The sequence below is a fragment of the Phallusia mammillata genome, chromosome 7, assembly GCF_965637545.1.
Source record: "Phallusia mammillata chromosome 7, kaPhaMamm4.hap1.1, whole genome shotgun sequence".
In the NCBI taxonomy this organism is placed as follows: domain Eukaryota; kingdom Metazoa; phylum Chordata; class Ascidiacea; order Phlebobranchia; family Ascidiidae; genus Phallusia; species Phallusia mammillata.
In genome coordinates, this window is record NC_137258.1 from 11,984,978 (window position 1) to 12,001,379 (window position 16,402).

Here is a 16,402-nt window from a genome sequence, read left to right on the forward strand (position 1 = left end):
CGGGTAAACTGACATTTTTCGTTGCAATTTAGTCACCAAAAGTTTACAGCAGTCCACCTGTCTGGTGTTTTATGCACATCCATATTCATTATGCGCCAAAAAATACTAGCGCTCAGTTGAACTACAAGGGTGATATTGGCTTCGAGATTTTCATGAACTGATATGTCAAACATGCTAATTCACCTAAACAGTAAATGGTGCAGCTGGTTTTAGTCGGATGTAGATAATGGCAAGAAAATTATGTCACTTCATAATAAATTAATGCACGTCGTATTCCAGGCGACATATTTCGCAATATTGCGCACCTGCTTATCGGGTAGCAAATGCATTAACTCATATTTGGTTATTTAGTATTTCAATCTACGTGTTTTTGTTTGAGTCGGCGTAAACTACATTTCAAAGAAACTGACCTAGTTGACAAGTTATTAACTGCAGCAACAACAATACAGAAAAACCACTTCACCTATCTTGTTCTTTTGAAAGACCCGTGTTTCTTAGAACAACAATCGATGAAGAATGTGGGGCAAGCCCTCTGGGCAGAAGTCGTTTAGTATTGTCTTTCACAGCCTATGTAGGTGCTAATTATGCTACTCCATTTTAGCAAATCTTGTCAAATGACCCTGCTGCGTAATCAATGTCAAATCCCCGGCGATAAAAGTACATAATTATACTAGCTTACAAGCAAAATGTCCTTCGGGCACTGGTCCACTTCTTAGGTGCGCTACGCGTTTCCCGACCGCACTGGAAACCAATGTTATTTTTTTCGGTAGCTATCCATTTTCCGCATTATAAGACTGAATCTATGCAAAAATCGTGTAGCCCTCGCCTAACTAACCACGTTTCATAAGTTACGGGCAAGCCTCTTGGCGAACTTCAGTGCGTTTGTACGTCATTGCCACTAAACTCGCAAAAGTTTTCTTTGCAGCTCAAACCTCTTTTCTCTTCATTCCGCTCTCCGACTGTCTACCAACAAAAAGACAAAATACCGGTGCTCATGCTTGGCTGAGATCAGCTGATCGACCTTTTTCTTTTTTTCTCTCTCCCCCTCTCTCCCACCGGGGCGCCGCCGCTCTCCACACTTTTTCTCACTCTCAACGAATTTGCAGACACGTTTTCGTTGTAGGTCGTTCACGCAAGTCCGACTAAAATCAAGACACGAGCTATAACCCTATCATCGCATAGACATGTCAGCCCTGTTTTTTGAAAATAAAGTACCAGTAAACATGTTTATAACACAGAGTTCGTCCACGATAGAACAAAGCAAGCTATATCGCACGATGTTTCGTTTCTATTTCGAGTATGTGCCGACGTTAATTAGTAGATGATGTCTTTTCAACTGAGATAAGGTCGGGAGACGTGTTTAAACTACATGTTGAAATATACCTATCCGCCTGCTAAGTTAAATATAAAACGCATTGCTGCGGGCATTGGGCGACACAGTGGCGCTGCACCATTTTTAGTGGCGACAGCATAACGCATGCTGATTTCGTGTCCTGAATTGCGCAACATTGTTTTGTTCTTATTAAATAGGACAAAAACGTGTGCTAGCCATTGCGTGTTTATTTATTTTTTTAAATCTCTGCCAAAGGCCACGTGCAGCTCTTTTTGTTGTTGCGCGCTCTTTAATCGCTCTTTCAAGAAAGTACCGGGCAATGGCTGCTGTTCCGAAATCCAACAAGCCAATTATTGAAAAGCGTCCGGACAATCGGTAGCGAATACACCTTAATTACGTCACATGCTCCCAAATATAAAGTTGCACGCGTTCCGAAGCCCGACTCCTTATTGTGTGGAAGTCCAAACATACGCATTATTCTTACTCCTGTTAAAGCTGTTGCATAACCAACATGGATTGTATTTTGTCGTGTTAAAGATTACGACATTACTCAAATTATCTCACCGTGCAGAAATGAGAAAGACTATGTTGTGCACTGGCTTATTGGCTATCGTTTCGCGTTTGGCTGACAAAACGGATATGCCCTGGTCGTTTCGGGTCTCCACTGCGCCGCACGCCCCGAGTTTGGACGCTGCTTGTCATTCGTTCCCAACGGCCTCCCAAAAAGGTCATGAACAGATTTGTGAATGAATTTTCGTGAGAAGTGCACTGAATAGCGTGTTGCCCCGGCAAACGAATTTTGTGAATGAACGCGACGTTTGCGTGCGAGCAAGGTTTCCTCATTAGCGACAGCGGGCTTCCTTATTCCACATGCTAAACTATGTCGGCGAAGTTTCTCCCCTCTGTGAACTTTGAGGCAAACGTTTGACACAAAACTGTCTTTGATGTGCCAAACTGTATGTTAGTGCCAATTACTTCCAGAACAACTATCAAGGCAATTACCACTGACAGTGGAACATCTGTGTGTTGCGTATTTGCGGCAATCATTTGAGGCTTGAAATTTGTGAATGAAAACATGGACAATCGTATTTAGGCTACATTGGTGCAAGCAAGCCAGGAAATGAATAGAATTGGCGGAGGGAAGGATGAACTTCTGAATTGCCGCACGTCATATTTATTTTGGTACAACCAAATGCCTTCTGAAGCTATTCATATAACGACTGTTGGACACTAGATGGAACTAGGTGCTCGACAAAAATTAACACCAATTTTATACTTTTATACGCGATAAAGGCTACATCTGATTGCATAAAACATGCAAATAACCAACCCCCAAAATAAAAAGTATTCATTAGGAAAACATAATCGTTGGTATGAATGTTTTCTAAAGCACTACAATTTACATGTTTTTAGGCAAAGCAGAAAAATATAGAGCTTTGAAAACAAGCAGATAACCTACGAGTCGCTACGACATATTTTACCAAAGGGTGAAAAAACGCTGCACCTACATAAGTTTTATTTATGGCAAGTATGTTTTTCTTAACACCTAAAACAGCAGCAATAACTTACATTGCATTTGCACAAAACAAAAGTTCTTTTCTTTTAAAGTTGTAAAATTCATTTCTATGAGCGCCTAAAAGTTAGAAACGCAATCAAGCATAGCCTTCCATTTTGGTTCTTTATCTAACCAGTGCGTTGGAGTATAAAAAAATTTAATAAGGTATAAATTAATAAGGTAATAAAATTAAAAAAACTATGATTACAAACATATAATCTCTTATTTTTTTACTCTTTAATGGAGTACTATTGGTACATTTTAAGTGTTTTAAATAGTTGCTTAGGTTGCTACTTAGCGTAATATTCTTTCTACGGATTAAAAAAATCATGCAGCAATGTCTGTATCATTCTTATTGGCAAGAAACAGCAGATTTGTAATTTTGTTCAACTACAGACGTATTTTTAGAACAAATTGTGGGTTAAACGGTTTAATGCCGACGCTAAACGGTAATACAATTTCTTCGACACAATAAATCTAAGCTACTTCAAGCTGGAGATTGTAACTTAATCTATTGTAAATTCAAAAGTGAATTAAACGGCAATTAGTCCAGTTCGCAAAGGGGCATATATTCAACAAGACAATTACAGCAGGAAAGACTATACTATATACAACTTTTTACGTTTGACATAAAACATAACACATCACACATGGTGACATCTGACATGTTCACTTATGAAAGATGTTATTTTGTTTCTAGATAATGATTTTTAACAAGTGTCATGTCTCAGGTTCATAATTGACTTGTCTACCATGGTTGTAATTGGAATGGAGTACTGTATGTTTTTACATTGAAGTTTCAAAAATGTTTTACTAAATCAAGATGAAATGTTTTATTAAATCATCATAATGTTTTGTTCTCAAACAACTGTTTTAGGAAAATGAAAACCATCCTTTGTTAAGAAAATTGGAGGTCTGAAAATAGAATTAACAAAAGGTTCAAAAACCTCTGAAAATAAAACAATATGGTAGGTGTTTTGGAAATTGTTTAAGCGACTGTCTATGTATAGTATTTGTGTTGTTTGTATTCCACAGTTTCGAAACCAGTATGACAATGATGTTACTGTGTGGAGTCCACAAGGAAGAATACATCAGATTGAATATGCTATGGAAGCAGTCAAGCAAGGTTCTGCTACAATTGGAATAAAATCGAAAACACATGCTGTCCTTGTCGCTTTAAAGGTAAGCGGCTGTATACCATATTTAGTACAGTGGTCTTTAATTAGTTTGTCAACATGCGAATGTTTTATAGAGGGCACAATCAGATCTTATTGCACATCAAAAAAAGATTGAAAGAATCGCACCACACATTGTAATATCAATTTCTGGACTTACATCTGATGCCAGATCTCTTGGAAATTTTATGAGGACAGAATGCATGCACCAAGAGTTCATGTTTGACAGCAGACTACCTGTGTCAAGATTGGTTGGAACTGTTGGAAACAGTATGAAACCCAAAAATGAACTTCCAATTGTTTAATTTTATTCAAAAGTTTGGTCTATAATTTAGAAAAATACATACGATACAGGTTACCCACTAACTCTGTTAAATGGCAATTTATCTTGTATATATTTTAGTTGCATTTTCTGCTTGAAAAATCAGCTTTATATGAAGCATATTCCTTTTTGCAGAAACTCAAACTCCAACCCAGCGATATGGCAGAAGACCATTTGGTGTAGGGATTCTTGTGGCAGGATATGATGTAACTTTCAATTTATCTTTTTGTAGTGCAATAATAAACAAGGTTTTAATAGAATAATATATATCAATAGGAAAAAGGGCCACATATCTATCAAACATGTCCATCAGCAAACTATTACAACTGTAAAGCAATGGCTATCGGTTCCAGATCACAAAGTGCAAGAACATACCTGGAAAGACACCTTGATAAATTTAAAAATTGTAAGTATTTGGAATAAATTTTTCAATTGATTTCAAAATATTCAAATTTTATGTTGTTTTAATTGTTTCCCAATTTCCTGTTCTAAAAATGCTACATCCCCTTTTTTGTATTTGCACAGGCGGTCCAGAGGAGTTAATTCGACATGGTCTCACTGCACTGAGGGAAACTCTACCTGCTGAACAAGAACTGAGTATTAAAAACTGTTCAGTTGCAATCGTTGGTGAAAACCAGGATGTCCTAACATACGAAGATGAGGCAGTTGCTCCCTTCCTGGAAACTTTGGAAGAGAAAACTGACAGTAGAGGAGTTGCACAACCTGCCAGTCAAGCTGATGCTGGACAAGTGGTAAGCAAAACCAGATGAGACTGACACATTTTAAACCTTACCAGGCTTACACAATTTAAGATTATTTTGAAATGCAATACGGAATTTCAATTGCAAACCAATGAAAACATAACGTAGCCAAACGTTCACCTTTAGTCTTATATCGCATAAGTTATAACTTTCATGAAAAGTGAAAATATAATATATGTTTTTTTTTGAAAAAATTGCACTTTTTTATGAATAGGGTGAAATGGGTGGACTTGTTCCACCAGTTAGTGGTCAGCCACAAGACAGACCTGGTGATGAGGATCAGCCTATGGATATGTGAAGCAAATATTGATTGCATGCTGCTAGTTAAGACTTACTTTGAATGAAGGATCTTTGGACCAATCTGATGAAAGATCTATGATCAAAGATTGTTAGATGCTAAAATGTCCCAGAAGTTCATTGTCGGCAACCTTTGTGCATTTTGTTGCGCCATTTAATAAATTCAACTGCTTAAAAATTTTCATATTTTATTACTGCAAAGCATACTGATAAATTTGGTATATGCAAGCTCCATTGCAGAGTGTGCAGGAAAATTTGAACAAAAGTCTTGCTAGTTATGCTGTTTGAAAAAGTATTTGTCATTTTATTTCAGCTCTAACACAAGGAAGTGCTTCTTGCAAAAACACATTATAATGCAGATCCGAATGTAATCTCTGAACTGATGTACATTATATTTTTCTGTACATGCCTTCTCTATAACAGGTTGAAACAAAGGTTTGGCAAATAATATTTAGGAGAAGCAGTTGCGGAAAGTTTGTGGGCTCCATCACAAATTAATTTTGGGACTAATGACACAACTTTATTGAGCAAAAGCACATTTTCCTTCAAACTTTTACACAAAACTGTCACCTAACATAACGAAAGGCATATTATGGTATAATCAAGAAAAAGTCGATCAAGTACACAATTTTGTTTTTGTCAAATAAAACAGAAAAAAATCTGTGCAGAAGTCAGTTTTAATTGTGGCAAACAGAGCTTATAGAACAATCATTCACCAAGACATATAGCTGTGTAGAAAGTTTTTCACAAACATGTAAGACATACAAATATTGCACAAGTGGTTTTATAGTAGCTTCTCATAAAGAGCGAGTGTCGAAGTCCAGGACAACTTTGTAAAACACATACGGATAATACTCTTGCATTCCAAGTGAAAGTCCTGGGAGAGCTTCCTCCTGCAAAATTCAATAACTTTTTTTAAATACCTGTTAATAATAAAGCTTAAGTAAATACAACTAAATTCTTACATCAACAGCACTTAAACCAGTGCTGTCAAGATCCCCATAAAGGCTGTTGAGTGTTTCTCGCAACCTTTTACGTTGTTTCTTCTGAGGTTCCAAAACTGCAGCTTGAAAGTTGACAGGAAGGCCATATCTAATGAGTGATAAACACTCAGTTATCAGGACGAACCACCCAACACTGGAGTGTTGCAATATGTCAGACATGTTGTGCATGACAAACTCAAAATATTACCATACAACTTGTTCATTACTGAATTTGTTTTGTTTGGCCCAACACAAAAACTGTACCAAACAATTTTTTATATTATTTTTATTTTCTACATATCATGAAAAATCTAAAATAAATGTTTGTTTATAGTTAAAACCTTTCATACCTGAGCACCGATTCTACAAACACCCTTAGAGCTTTCACATGCATCCAAGCCACAAAAGCTTCACTAAAATTCACTTTCAGCCATCGAAGCAGGGGGCCCTAAAATTACAAGCAATTTAGCAAAATTTAAAGTAAAATCACAACGATTTTGTTACCAGCATTTTCTTTTTATCAGAAGCAAGTTTGTTAAGTTGATCCTTGTCGCTATGCATGTCCTGTTCGCTGTATTGGAAATCACGAACAAAAAACCTGCCAGCATGTAATACATACATGTATATTTGATCGCAGAGGGTATTGTGACACCACTGGTGATTTCATACATACTTGTTTCTGCCGCAGTTATATTTGAACTCTTCAAATACTTTTCTAAAAATTGTAACAGCAAACAGCCCATACTCCTCATCTTGGTAAAGTAGTCTAAACATGAAAAGTTGAAAGTAGCACTTCTTTAAAACAGTAAACAGATTAGGTCTTCGGTCTCACCTTGATGATCTTGGTGCTACAAATTCGGTAAGAGTTTCATAGTGTTTGTCCCATTCATCAAATTGTGCCACTGGTACAGCTACCAGTATAGTCTGCAAATACTCAGAATCCAAGATAAAATCATCTTTCTTTACAATTTGTCTTAGATTTCTCAACAGTAAACTTCCGCTGAAAACGAAGATATTAAAGATATTTAACAGAAGAAAATTTAATTTTGATAGTGAATTGGTTAAATGTTCCTACGTTGCCTTTCTTTCCATATTCTGCAAATTTGATTTAAGATTATTGTAGGCTTGGGACTTGGTTCTTAGATCAGCATCAACTTGATTGACCACTTTCGAGATAATTTCAGCAAGGCTCTTCAGAGATTGTTTTACAGGGTATTTGGCCATGTTCCATTGAAAGTGGTGCATGTAGTTCGGCAATGTCACTAAATAAAATATTTATGGACCAAGGTTAACACAGTCAAACAAACAAAAAGGTAAATTTTTTACAACTTACTATCTCCAGCTTTCAAGTTGCTTGACAGTTTGTCTTTTTGATCCTCCAAAACATCTCCCATATAGGTTGAAACTTTCCGACAAACACTATTTATAAACAAAGGTAAAATTCATTTTTTTAATACATATGGGATAAAAAAAAACACGGCACATACCCTTCAGCAAAAATGTCCAATTTACTCAAATCATCAGTAAGACCAATAAGCGAGTCAAGAGTTCCAACTCTTAATTCAGGAATGTGAAACTTGTAGTTATGGGAGAGATTATTGCCACCACCTTGTCCAATAGTGGCTTTGTGCAATCTTTCATAGGTTTGCTGAGGTGTTTTGTCACCTGGGGCACTAATAATCCAATATTCTGCCATTTTAAACTGTTATATCAGGATCTGTATAATCAATATTACAGCATAAAAAGTTTAACAACCCTGTCCCTAAGTAACAAAAACATTAAAGTGAAATGTTGGAAGTTAGAACCACAAGCAAAAAGTCAAACTCAAACCTGGCAAATATAACTGATTATAATTAGTACGCCAAAAATATCAGCAGAATACTGTAATAAACCACAAACATTGCAGAGATATGTTTTACTCTTTGACGATTGATTATGTTTTACAAACTTTTCAGTTGACAATTACTTTTCTTTTTCTGGTAAAGTAAAGTTTGATTGTCAAGACCACTGATTTTGCTAAACTTTGTAAACAAGCATGTAAAACCTAATTCCGGACCAACAGGACACATTATCGGACTGCCAAGGCAGTAAATGCACATACCTGTCGACCAAGCAATTTCGTATCAGTCAATGTTTTTACAATCACGAGTCGTTTATTATGACAAGTTGTTATGATCAAAAGTAACAAAAAAGAAAACACATCGAAATACTGGCAAAATAATAACATAAATTTTGAAAGAAAATGCTGCGCATTGGATAAAATGCAAACCTTGTGATTGAGGTCAAGTGTCAATTTGTGTCATGGTTCATTAATCAATGTGTTTGTTCAATTTAATAAAAAAATAATGTGTGTAAAATAACCCGTTTGTGAAAAACAAATTTTCAAAATTCATTTTAAAGGGTTGTGCGATAATTGGTAGCGCTCACAATTGATCAGACTAAAAAAAGTTATGTTCATTTTGTAAAATTAAACTTTTCGTGTGCAATCATCCGGAAACACAATCCGAAACAAGATCGGAAAATGTAAACATGTCCGACAAAACCCAAGAAAATCCGAGAACAAACGAAGTTTCTACCGAGAAAGTATCCCAATGTGCATCGGGCAGTTCCATCCAGGTTCGTGCAATTTATGAGCATTGGCTAAATATATCATGAAACATTGCTCTGGTGAACCCCACCTAAATATAGATATCAAAAACTAAAAATCAATTTGCAGAGCGAGCAATCCACCGAAATTACTGTTGTTACAACAAGACAAGATGATTCGGTGTTTGTTTTATCTACTGCGAATGCAAGTGGCCGCCAAACAACATTAACCAATGCAGGTAAAATAACCGGAACATTTTACATGATTTTAGTTCTGTAACTTTTCTGGAATAAAACTTTAAACCTAATGATAAAAGCTGTTGAGTCTTTGTTTAACTTAAATGACATTATTTTTAACATTGATCATCATTCAGAAACATCATTCATACTAATTCAAGTTTGCACATAATATAGATAGATTACTGAAAGAATGCACAGGTAATTTTGATCCCTGTTATCACTGCACATTACCCCAAAAATCCAAACATAAAAAAATCAAAATGTTTACATATAAATGACCAGAAGCACGCAACATATACTTTTTTAATTGGTAGTTTACTGAAACTTTTAACAACTGTAGATATTGTGCTCATTGTTTTTGTTAAATTTTAGATAAATTGACATTACACTAATTACACTTACATCCATAGTAATTACAGTGATTACACTTACAACCCTAAAAATGTGTAAGATGCTACAAAATTTGCACTACTAGACCTTCCACTACATGATATGTCTTCCATCCTTTTACTACTACAATTATGCTCATTTGGTTGTATTTTTTGCTAGTTTCATCAAGCTAATTAAATTTTTTTGTTTGTATTGGATCGGATGTTCTTGTTCCAGCACTCCCTCCAGGGATACAACTTCAGGTATTTTGCAATATTCTACATTTCCAGAACTGACATTACAAAACATGTTTGTGTTGAAAAATGTTTACCTTGTCTTATCCTCAGGCAATATCAGGTCTTAAAGATGCATCTTTGGGGTACATAATCCCTGATGGTTACAAAAATGGTCCCAATGATGAGGCGGTTCAAATTGTTGAACAGACTTCTGTCCCTTCTGCTTCATCAATAAAAACCCTAATTGTTATGACACCTGTAACAAAAGGTGCAAACCTTACACAGGTAGATATTGCACACTGTAAGCTCCAGCACAAAAGAATATGTTCTGTAAAACGCTTGTTTTAAATGCTGACATGGTTTCAAATGCTGACATGGACACATATTGTTTTTGTCCGTATTTTTTTTTTCTTTTTTCTGTCTAACGCTGGTTTGTTAAACGCATTTGGTCAAGAAAGAGTGCTTCAAATTTATTTAAATTTGGACAGATGTTAGTTATTAATCTAAATTTGATCCTCCTGAAGTTTGACCCCGAATTACCCAGCGGTTCACCCACAGGCCCCCAAAATGCAAAATTTTTAAAACATCGTTTGTTATATGCGTTTGGTCAAGAAAGAGTGCTTCAAATTTGTTTAAATTTTGTCAGATGTTAGTTATTAACCAAAATTTGATCCTCCTAAAGTTTGATCCTGAATGACCCAGGGGTTCACCCACAGGCCCCCAAAACGTAAATTTTTTAATGCTGGTTTGTAACGCGTGTTTGGTAAAGAAAGAGTGCTTCAAATTTTTTTCAAATTTAGACATATGTTAGTTATTAATCCAAACTTGATCCTCCAGAAGTTTGACCCTGAATTACCCAGCGGTTCACCCACAGGCCCCCGAAACGTAAATGTGTCTATCGCTCCTTTGGTCAAGAAAGACACTGTAGGCAGAAGTCCCAAGAGAGTAACTCACTGGTTTACGATAGCAGGAGGGCTCAGCTTGACGTCGGACAGACGTTTTACGAGACGTCGTTTTGGTGAACAGAAATCAGCTGTTTTGCACAGCAATGCTATTTCGTTTTATTAAGTTGTCACTCACATTTTCAGTTTTGGCAAAGGTTTCACACCTATGACGGCGTGCTATTGAAAACGGTGTCAATAGGTTTGGCGTGTGCACCCTGAGAGGTTACTACAGGTCAATGGTTTTGCGAAACAAAGTTAAATGAAAAACAATTTGTTATGTGTACACTTGTAGCAAATTGCTTTTTAATTTAAAATGTCTGTAACACAACTGTTACAGCTTTCTAGAAAAAATTGTGTTTGAAACCCGATCTTGGACGACAGTATCTGGGTCAAAGCAAGAGATTAAATTAAAGTATTTGTTTCGTTCTTTTTTAATGTTTTTGTAATTATATGACACTAATAGTGCAAAAAGAATACGAACATTTTTGTTATTGTTGGGTTAATGCTTTCTAAAAATTTGTTTTTAAAAATCTAAAAGTCACCGCAACATTTGTAAATCCACACAAACACGCGTGTGGGGACCCATTAGTTTTTGTTTACAAAAACAATCATATATGTGGATCAAATGATGTGTATAGTAAATTGGTAAATATCGTATAGAATATATAAAATGGAAGTATATCAGAAAGCCACCATTCTAGTTTTTTGGCATTTTTTTAAGGTTTCACCCCAAGTTCAACCTTTCCAGTTTGCTTTGTCTAAAAATTCCATTTCACCTGTTGCATCCAACAACCTAAGCCTTCCTGAAGTCCATTCCCTCAAGAAGCAAATGACATGTAAGAAAAATGTGTGGTGCTTGTTATGTAATTTCACATAGTGCATGTGATGTTTTTATTAAAAAAATCTTTCACAACTTTTTTCCGCAAGAGTGATAAATGTCAAAAATATTTTTTCGTGTTATTACAGCACCAGCAAAAGTTCCAAAAGTGCCAACTCAGCTGCCAAGACATACAGTTTTAACAACACTGAGTAATGTTACTTCCGAACACTTGTCTCAAGCGAATTCACCACTTCCCTCTCCTTGCTTTTCATCTACTGAATCTATACCTGGTACACCAGCAACTCCACTTGATAAAGACCCATTTGCTTCGAGTGATCAAATACCAGTTGTGTGCAGAAAAAACAAGGCAGTTCTGGATCGCAGGAAATTGGGCTCAGGTGGGTTTAGAAATCGCAATTTTTTCTTGGTTAACATGCCAAACTACTGGCCTTCTTTTGTAACTTTGACAACAAAAATTTGGGTCATTGCTATTGTTGTTTGATCAGTTTGCGTGTGAAAAGCCTGTGCGGGTGACCCACTAACCCCCTAAAGTGGGTAATATTTAAAAATAATGTAAAAATTCGATAAAATGTATACAGTTTGTAGATTGTATATCCATTGTAGGAAGCTTATTGTAATTATGCCTTTTGATTTTACTCGATTTGTTTTTGTTTTTTTTCTTTTTGTTTTGTTTTTTCTTCCCCGAAGTTTACCCACCCTCTTTTGTCATAAAATGTTTGGTGGATTTGAATGAAACTTTCACAGATGGTAGATAAAGTTATGCAGATGTGCCATCTGCTTCGTTTGACTTGATAACCCCAGTATTCACCTCGCTAGCCCCAAAAATGTAATATGTTTTTGTATGTTGCTGCGCACCACAAACGAAAAATTTCTGTGGTGTAATAGTGTAATAAAGGCAACAGAACATATGGTACTTGTGTTTGTGCATTATTGGTTGGACGTTTTTGCACATGCATGACAACAGAGGGGTGTTAACAGCCTTATGACGTCAGAAGCATTAACGAATGTTGCTTATAACACCTCTAGTGGTCAGAATTTTAAACATTGGCCGATTTGGATAAAATTTTACATGACTCTTGATTGGTTCATTGTGGTTTCATATTTTATACTTTTGGGTGTAAAACCTCATCAGTTTCCCCCTTAACCCCCTAAAATGGGTAAGTTTTTTAAACAGTGTCTGAATTGAATGAAATTTGGACAGCTTGTAGAGTGTGCCATTTATAGGTGTAGAATGTTGTGTTTCACCCTGTGGCCCCAACTGTTACCCCACTAGCCCTCCAAAATGGGTCAATTTTTTAAACAATGTCTGAATTGAATGAAACTTGGACAGCTTGTAGAGTGTGCCTATTTATAGTGTCGATTGTTGTGTTCAACCTTGTAGCCCTATTATTTACCCCCCTACAATTGTGTGCAATTCGCCATTAATAGGAGATCATTGTTGTGTTTAGCCCTTTTTCTCAGATGAAGAAAAACCTTCAAAAATGTGCGAATGGAATGAAATTTGAATAGTTCGCATATTTATTTTTGAACAGTTTGCATATTTGCATCTATACAGCATATTTATTTATTCTTACTACCGATCACTGTGTTTTACCTTTAACAACAAACTTTCTCATAGTTATCTCTTGAAATGCATTGTTTACAACTTTGCATGTGTGGGGACCCATGAGTTTCTGCTTGCAGAAACAACCAAGGTTACAAAAGACAGTGGCTGATATGGGACCCAATATAAAATATAAGTAGGAAATATATTAATGTTTCAAAATAGGTTATAATTACCCCCTTATGTGCTAAGCCATCCTTCTAGTTTTGACTTGACTTTGATCATTACAAACTTAACAGTTAATGTATTCTTCCAAGCCACATTTTATCCAAAAATAAATAAAATCAAAAGTCTTTATAGCTATAATGCTGTTAAATCGGTTTCTGTTTTTTTATTGCAGGCCAAAGAGGAAAGTGCATTTTGTTTCAAGACAACTGGATGACACCATCAGAGTTCGAGATTGCATGTGGTCTAAGCATGTCAAAGGATTGGAAAAGAAGTATTCGCCATGGCAGTGGACCAACAATACAGAAACTAATCAATGAAGGATACTTACTCCCCCATTCTGCCCAATGCACATGTGCTGTTTGCAGTGATGATGATTCTGTGGTAAGTTTTACACAAATCTCAAAATAAACTACTGTAAAAAAGAGAAAAACAAACTTACATAATAAAAGGTGAATGTCCAGTATAAAACAGGAAATAAAATCAAAAACATGCAAGTATATTGTTAAGATGTGCATTTTAATACATGCACAGATAAAGTTACTCTATTGGTTTGAGAATCCTACATACCATATAAATACCACAAATTATGATGCAAAATGTTTGATGTGTGCAAATTGCATGTAATGCATTAAAAAAGGCCGGATTGGAGAGCTGATGGACTTTCAATACAATTTCAATCATTAACATTTTTGGGTCAAACATGTTTAAAACAACATCATTGATCATTATCAACATCATCAAATGTGTGTTTTTGTTACAGACATGTCCAGTGCGTCTGTTTCAACCTTACAAAAGAAGAAAACGCAGTGCAGCCGGAAATCTTACTCCACATTCACCAATTGCAAGCCCTGTCAGTGGAAAATATTTGTCAACATCAGAAAGCCTGGACAGCCCCCTTTCTGACCTGAGGAAATCAGCAACACCAGTTTCACACAACGCATTTTTCGGTTTGTTTTGAGACCTTGAGATTGTTTGTACATTTTTAACACATGATGTATTTTAGCATCACCCATTCCACACAAAATTAAAGCTGCAAATCTTCAACTAGAATCCGACAACCTCATTCGTTCGCTCAATGCTGAGGTGAGGAGTTAACTTAGTTTTCTGTTTATGAACTTTCAAAAACGACTTAGGTTTTGTAAATTCGTGCGTACCTGAAACGCATTGACCCGACCTTCGCATCGTTTTAGCAAATAGAGACTTTTCTTTTAACAGACCGACTTGGTTGAACAACGTATTTGGTGGCAACTGGAAGAAACGTCGAAAGGTCTTTTGGAACAAGCACAGCGACTCAACGAAGCCGTAGTGGAAGCTAAAAGTCTCTGTGCCAGCCGACGACTTCACTTAATGCAAAAACTCGCATCCCAGCTCAACAAAGAACGAATTCACGTTGGTTCCTAATCCCATAGCCTTACAATAAAAAAGATTTAGGATTTCAAACACGTGAACAAAACATCCTGCGCGAAAATTACAAACAATGTATCAGGATGCTCTTGGTCCAGCGTTTTGTGGTGTATGAAATGCATGTCTGTTGTTTAAGTATGGTTACAGTGCAGAAGGTAAGGTCAATATTGCAAAATTTATCCACGCAGGTTCCACATCCTGAACCACCCAAAACATTTTATCAAATGAAATCAGTTGCAACTAAGCAAGTCACACAGACCACAACTCTTCAACAGGGTTTGTATGTGTTGCAATAAACACTGTGTCTTTACGCAAAAACGATTGTTCGGTCATTAAATGTGGTAAAACGTGATAAGTTATAAACATCAGTGTTATGAGGTATATGGGTGAAGTGGTATACATTTGAAATAACATTGAATGCTGTACATTTTGTTCACATTCGTAGCCTGGAACAACCACCAGGCATCAAAACTGGGAGCGCCGAAAATTGTTCCTGCAGAAATTCCTGAAGTTACTCTTCAAAGAAAGGCTTCATCCTCCAATCCACAACACTGTAATACTTGCGGTGCATCAGCTATAAGTGAATGTACGGGCTGTCATAGGGCAACCTACTGTTCGACTGTTTGCCAAGAGAAGGTACAACTTGCTTGTAAATAGGGTTAGGATTCCGGGACTAAATTGGAAAATCCCTGGAACGGGATTTCCCGGGAACTTTACTTTTAAATCTCGGGATTAAGTTGCTGAGCTAACAAGAACATTATAAGCTGTCTTTTAGCTTTAACGACACGACCGGAAGGCATTTTTGATAAAAATATAACTATTCTTCCCAAACTGAAACGAACGTCGTTTCTTTATTATGTCTTCAGTTTACCGCGCTATTGAAGTAAACTGTATGCCACTGTTGCCACCGGAAATTGTCTGATGTTATTGGCAACACGAAACATTTACGTTGTCGAAATACAATTTATGCGCAAACAAATTTTCACGCCCCGGTAGAAAAGATGTAGGCACCACGCATGTTTTATTTAACACAATAATACCATGCCTAGGGACGTTAGTTCATGCAAGATTTCCTTCAATTTGATAAACACATACCTCCATAATGTTATAAGCTAGGGTCCAATCCCGGGATTTCCTGCGGTTCCAACCCTACTTATGCGAGAATATTGCATTTATTCTAACATTTATGTTCCTTCTTTGACCAGTGGTTTTAAATCGGTAATTTGCAGGACTGGCTGAGTGGTCACTCTGAAATATGCCAGAAAGAAGCTTCCGGTATCGAAAGCAAAGAAAGAAGTGAGCCAGTCACACCTGTGACAATATCTAACGAACCGCATGTGTCTGTTGCAAAAATCACAGCGTCCCATTCTGCTGAAAGTTAATTTTGCTTTTTGTGTCTATTGAAAACTACCTATGTTTTCTCTCCCGGAATTTGTCATAGCGTGCACATGTTACAATATCTTTAAATCTGAGTTTTAGGCTACATGTGTGCTTTTTTGAGTCTGCGAAGTTTCAGAAGACAAAAATAGGGAAAATTAAACAAAACAACTTTTCTAGTGAGGGTTTTTGAGGTGTGTTTCCTTTA

General features: G+C 36.4%; 3 protein-coding genes across 4 annotated transcripts; 2 read left to right on the forward strand and 1 right to left on the reverse strand.

The window, feature by feature from the left end:
* The first annotated feature begins 3,732 nt into the window (after positions 1 to 3,732).
* Positions 3,733 to 5,621, forward strand: LOC145238113 (proteasome subunit alpha type-1-like). The gene is made up of 7 exons (XM_080101177.1): positions 3,733 to 3,856; positions 3,924 to 4,070; positions 4,141 to 4,333; positions 4,521 to 4,591; positions 4,662 to 4,791; positions 4,911 to 5,137; positions 5,361 to 5,621. Exons 1-7 carry the CDS (start codon positions 3,854 to 3,856, stop codon positions 5,442 to 5,444), a joined length of 855 nt encoding a protein of 284 aa, XP_079957303.1. The 5' UTR covers positions 3,733 to 3,853; the 3' UTR covers positions 5,445 to 5,621.
* A 320-nt stretch (positions 5,622 to 5,941) lies between these two features.
* LOC145238111 (V-type proton ATPase subunit C 2-like) lies at positions 5,942 to 8,209 on the reverse strand. Its single transcript, XM_080101175.1, has 9 exons — positions 7,914 to 8,209; positions 7,760 to 7,845; positions 7,502 to 7,688; positions 7,259 to 7,426; positions 7,100 to 7,192; positions 6,931 to 7,024; positions 6,777 to 6,874; positions 6,409 to 6,535; positions 5,942 to 6,336 (listed from the first exon to the last, which is right to left on the reverse strand). Exons 1-9 carry the CDS (start codon positions 8,120 to 8,122, stop codon positions 6,241 to 6,243), a joined length of 1,158 nt encoding a protein of 385 aa, XP_079957301.1. The 5' UTR covers positions 8,123 to 8,209; the 3' UTR covers positions 5,942 to 6,240.
* A 627-nt stretch (positions 8,210 to 8,836) lies between these two features.
* LOC145238110 (deformed epidermal autoregulatory factor 1 homolog) lies at positions 8,837 to 16,300 on the forward strand. Of its 2 annotated transcripts, XM_080101172.1 has the most exons (13): positions 8,837 to 9,042; positions 9,143 to 9,251; positions 9,859 to 9,884; positions 9,969 to 10,142; positions 11,523 to 11,637; positions 11,768 to 12,019; positions 13,586 to 13,794; positions 14,174 to 14,360; positions 14,417 to 14,496; positions 14,629 to 14,802; positions 15,006 to 15,093; positions 15,263 to 15,453; positions 16,047 to 16,300. In XM_080101172.1, the coding sequence occupies exons 1-13, from the start codon at positions 8,956 to 8,958 to the stop codon at positions 16,197 to 16,199; spliced, it is 1,845 nt and encodes a 614-aa protein (XP_079957298.1). In that variant the 5' UTR covers positions 8,837 to 8,955; the 3' UTR covers positions 16,200 to 16,300. The 2 variants fall into 2 exon arrangements, with proteins under 2 accessions (XP_079957298.1, XP_079957300.1); XM_080101174.1 differs by lacking the exon at positions 9,969 to 10,142 and having other exon boundaries at positions 8,841 to 9,042.
* The last annotated feature ends 102 nt before the right edge of the window (positions 16,301 to 16,402 follow it).

Coding starts and splice junctions, on each gene's coding strand:
- LOC145238113 (XM_080101177.1), top strand. Junction 4,071..4,140: donor CTGTCCTTGTCGCTTTAAAG/GTAAGCGGCTGT, acceptor AATGTTTTATAG/AGGGCACAATCAGATCTTAT. Junction 4,334..4,520: donor GGTTGGAACTGTTGGAAACA/GTATGAAACCCA, acceptor TCCTTTTTGCAG/AAACTCAAACTCCAACCCAG.
- LOC145238111 (XM_080101175.1), bottom strand. CDS start 8,122: ATGGCAGAATATTGGATTATTAGTGCCCCAGGTGACAAAACACCTCAG. Junction 7,427..7,501: donor AATATGGAAAGAAAGGCAAC/GTAGGAACATTT, acceptor CTTCGTTTTCAG/CGGAAGTTTACTGTTGAGAA. Junction 6,536..6,776: donor TTTGTAGAATCGGTGCTCAG/GTATGAAAGGTT, acceptor ATCACTCATTAG/ATATGGCCTTCCTGTCAACT.
- LOC145238110 (XM_080101172.1), top strand. CDS start 8,956: ATGTCCGACAAAACCCAAGAAAATCCGAGAACAAACGAAGTTTCTACC. Junction 9,043..9,142: donor CATCGGGCAGTTCCATCCAG/GTTCGTGCAATT, acceptor ATCAATTTGCAG/AGCGAGCAATCCACCGAAAT. Junction 9,885..9,968: donor CTCCAGGGATACAACTTCAG/GTATTTTGCAAT, acceptor TCTTATCCTCAG/GCAATATCAGGTCTTAAAGA.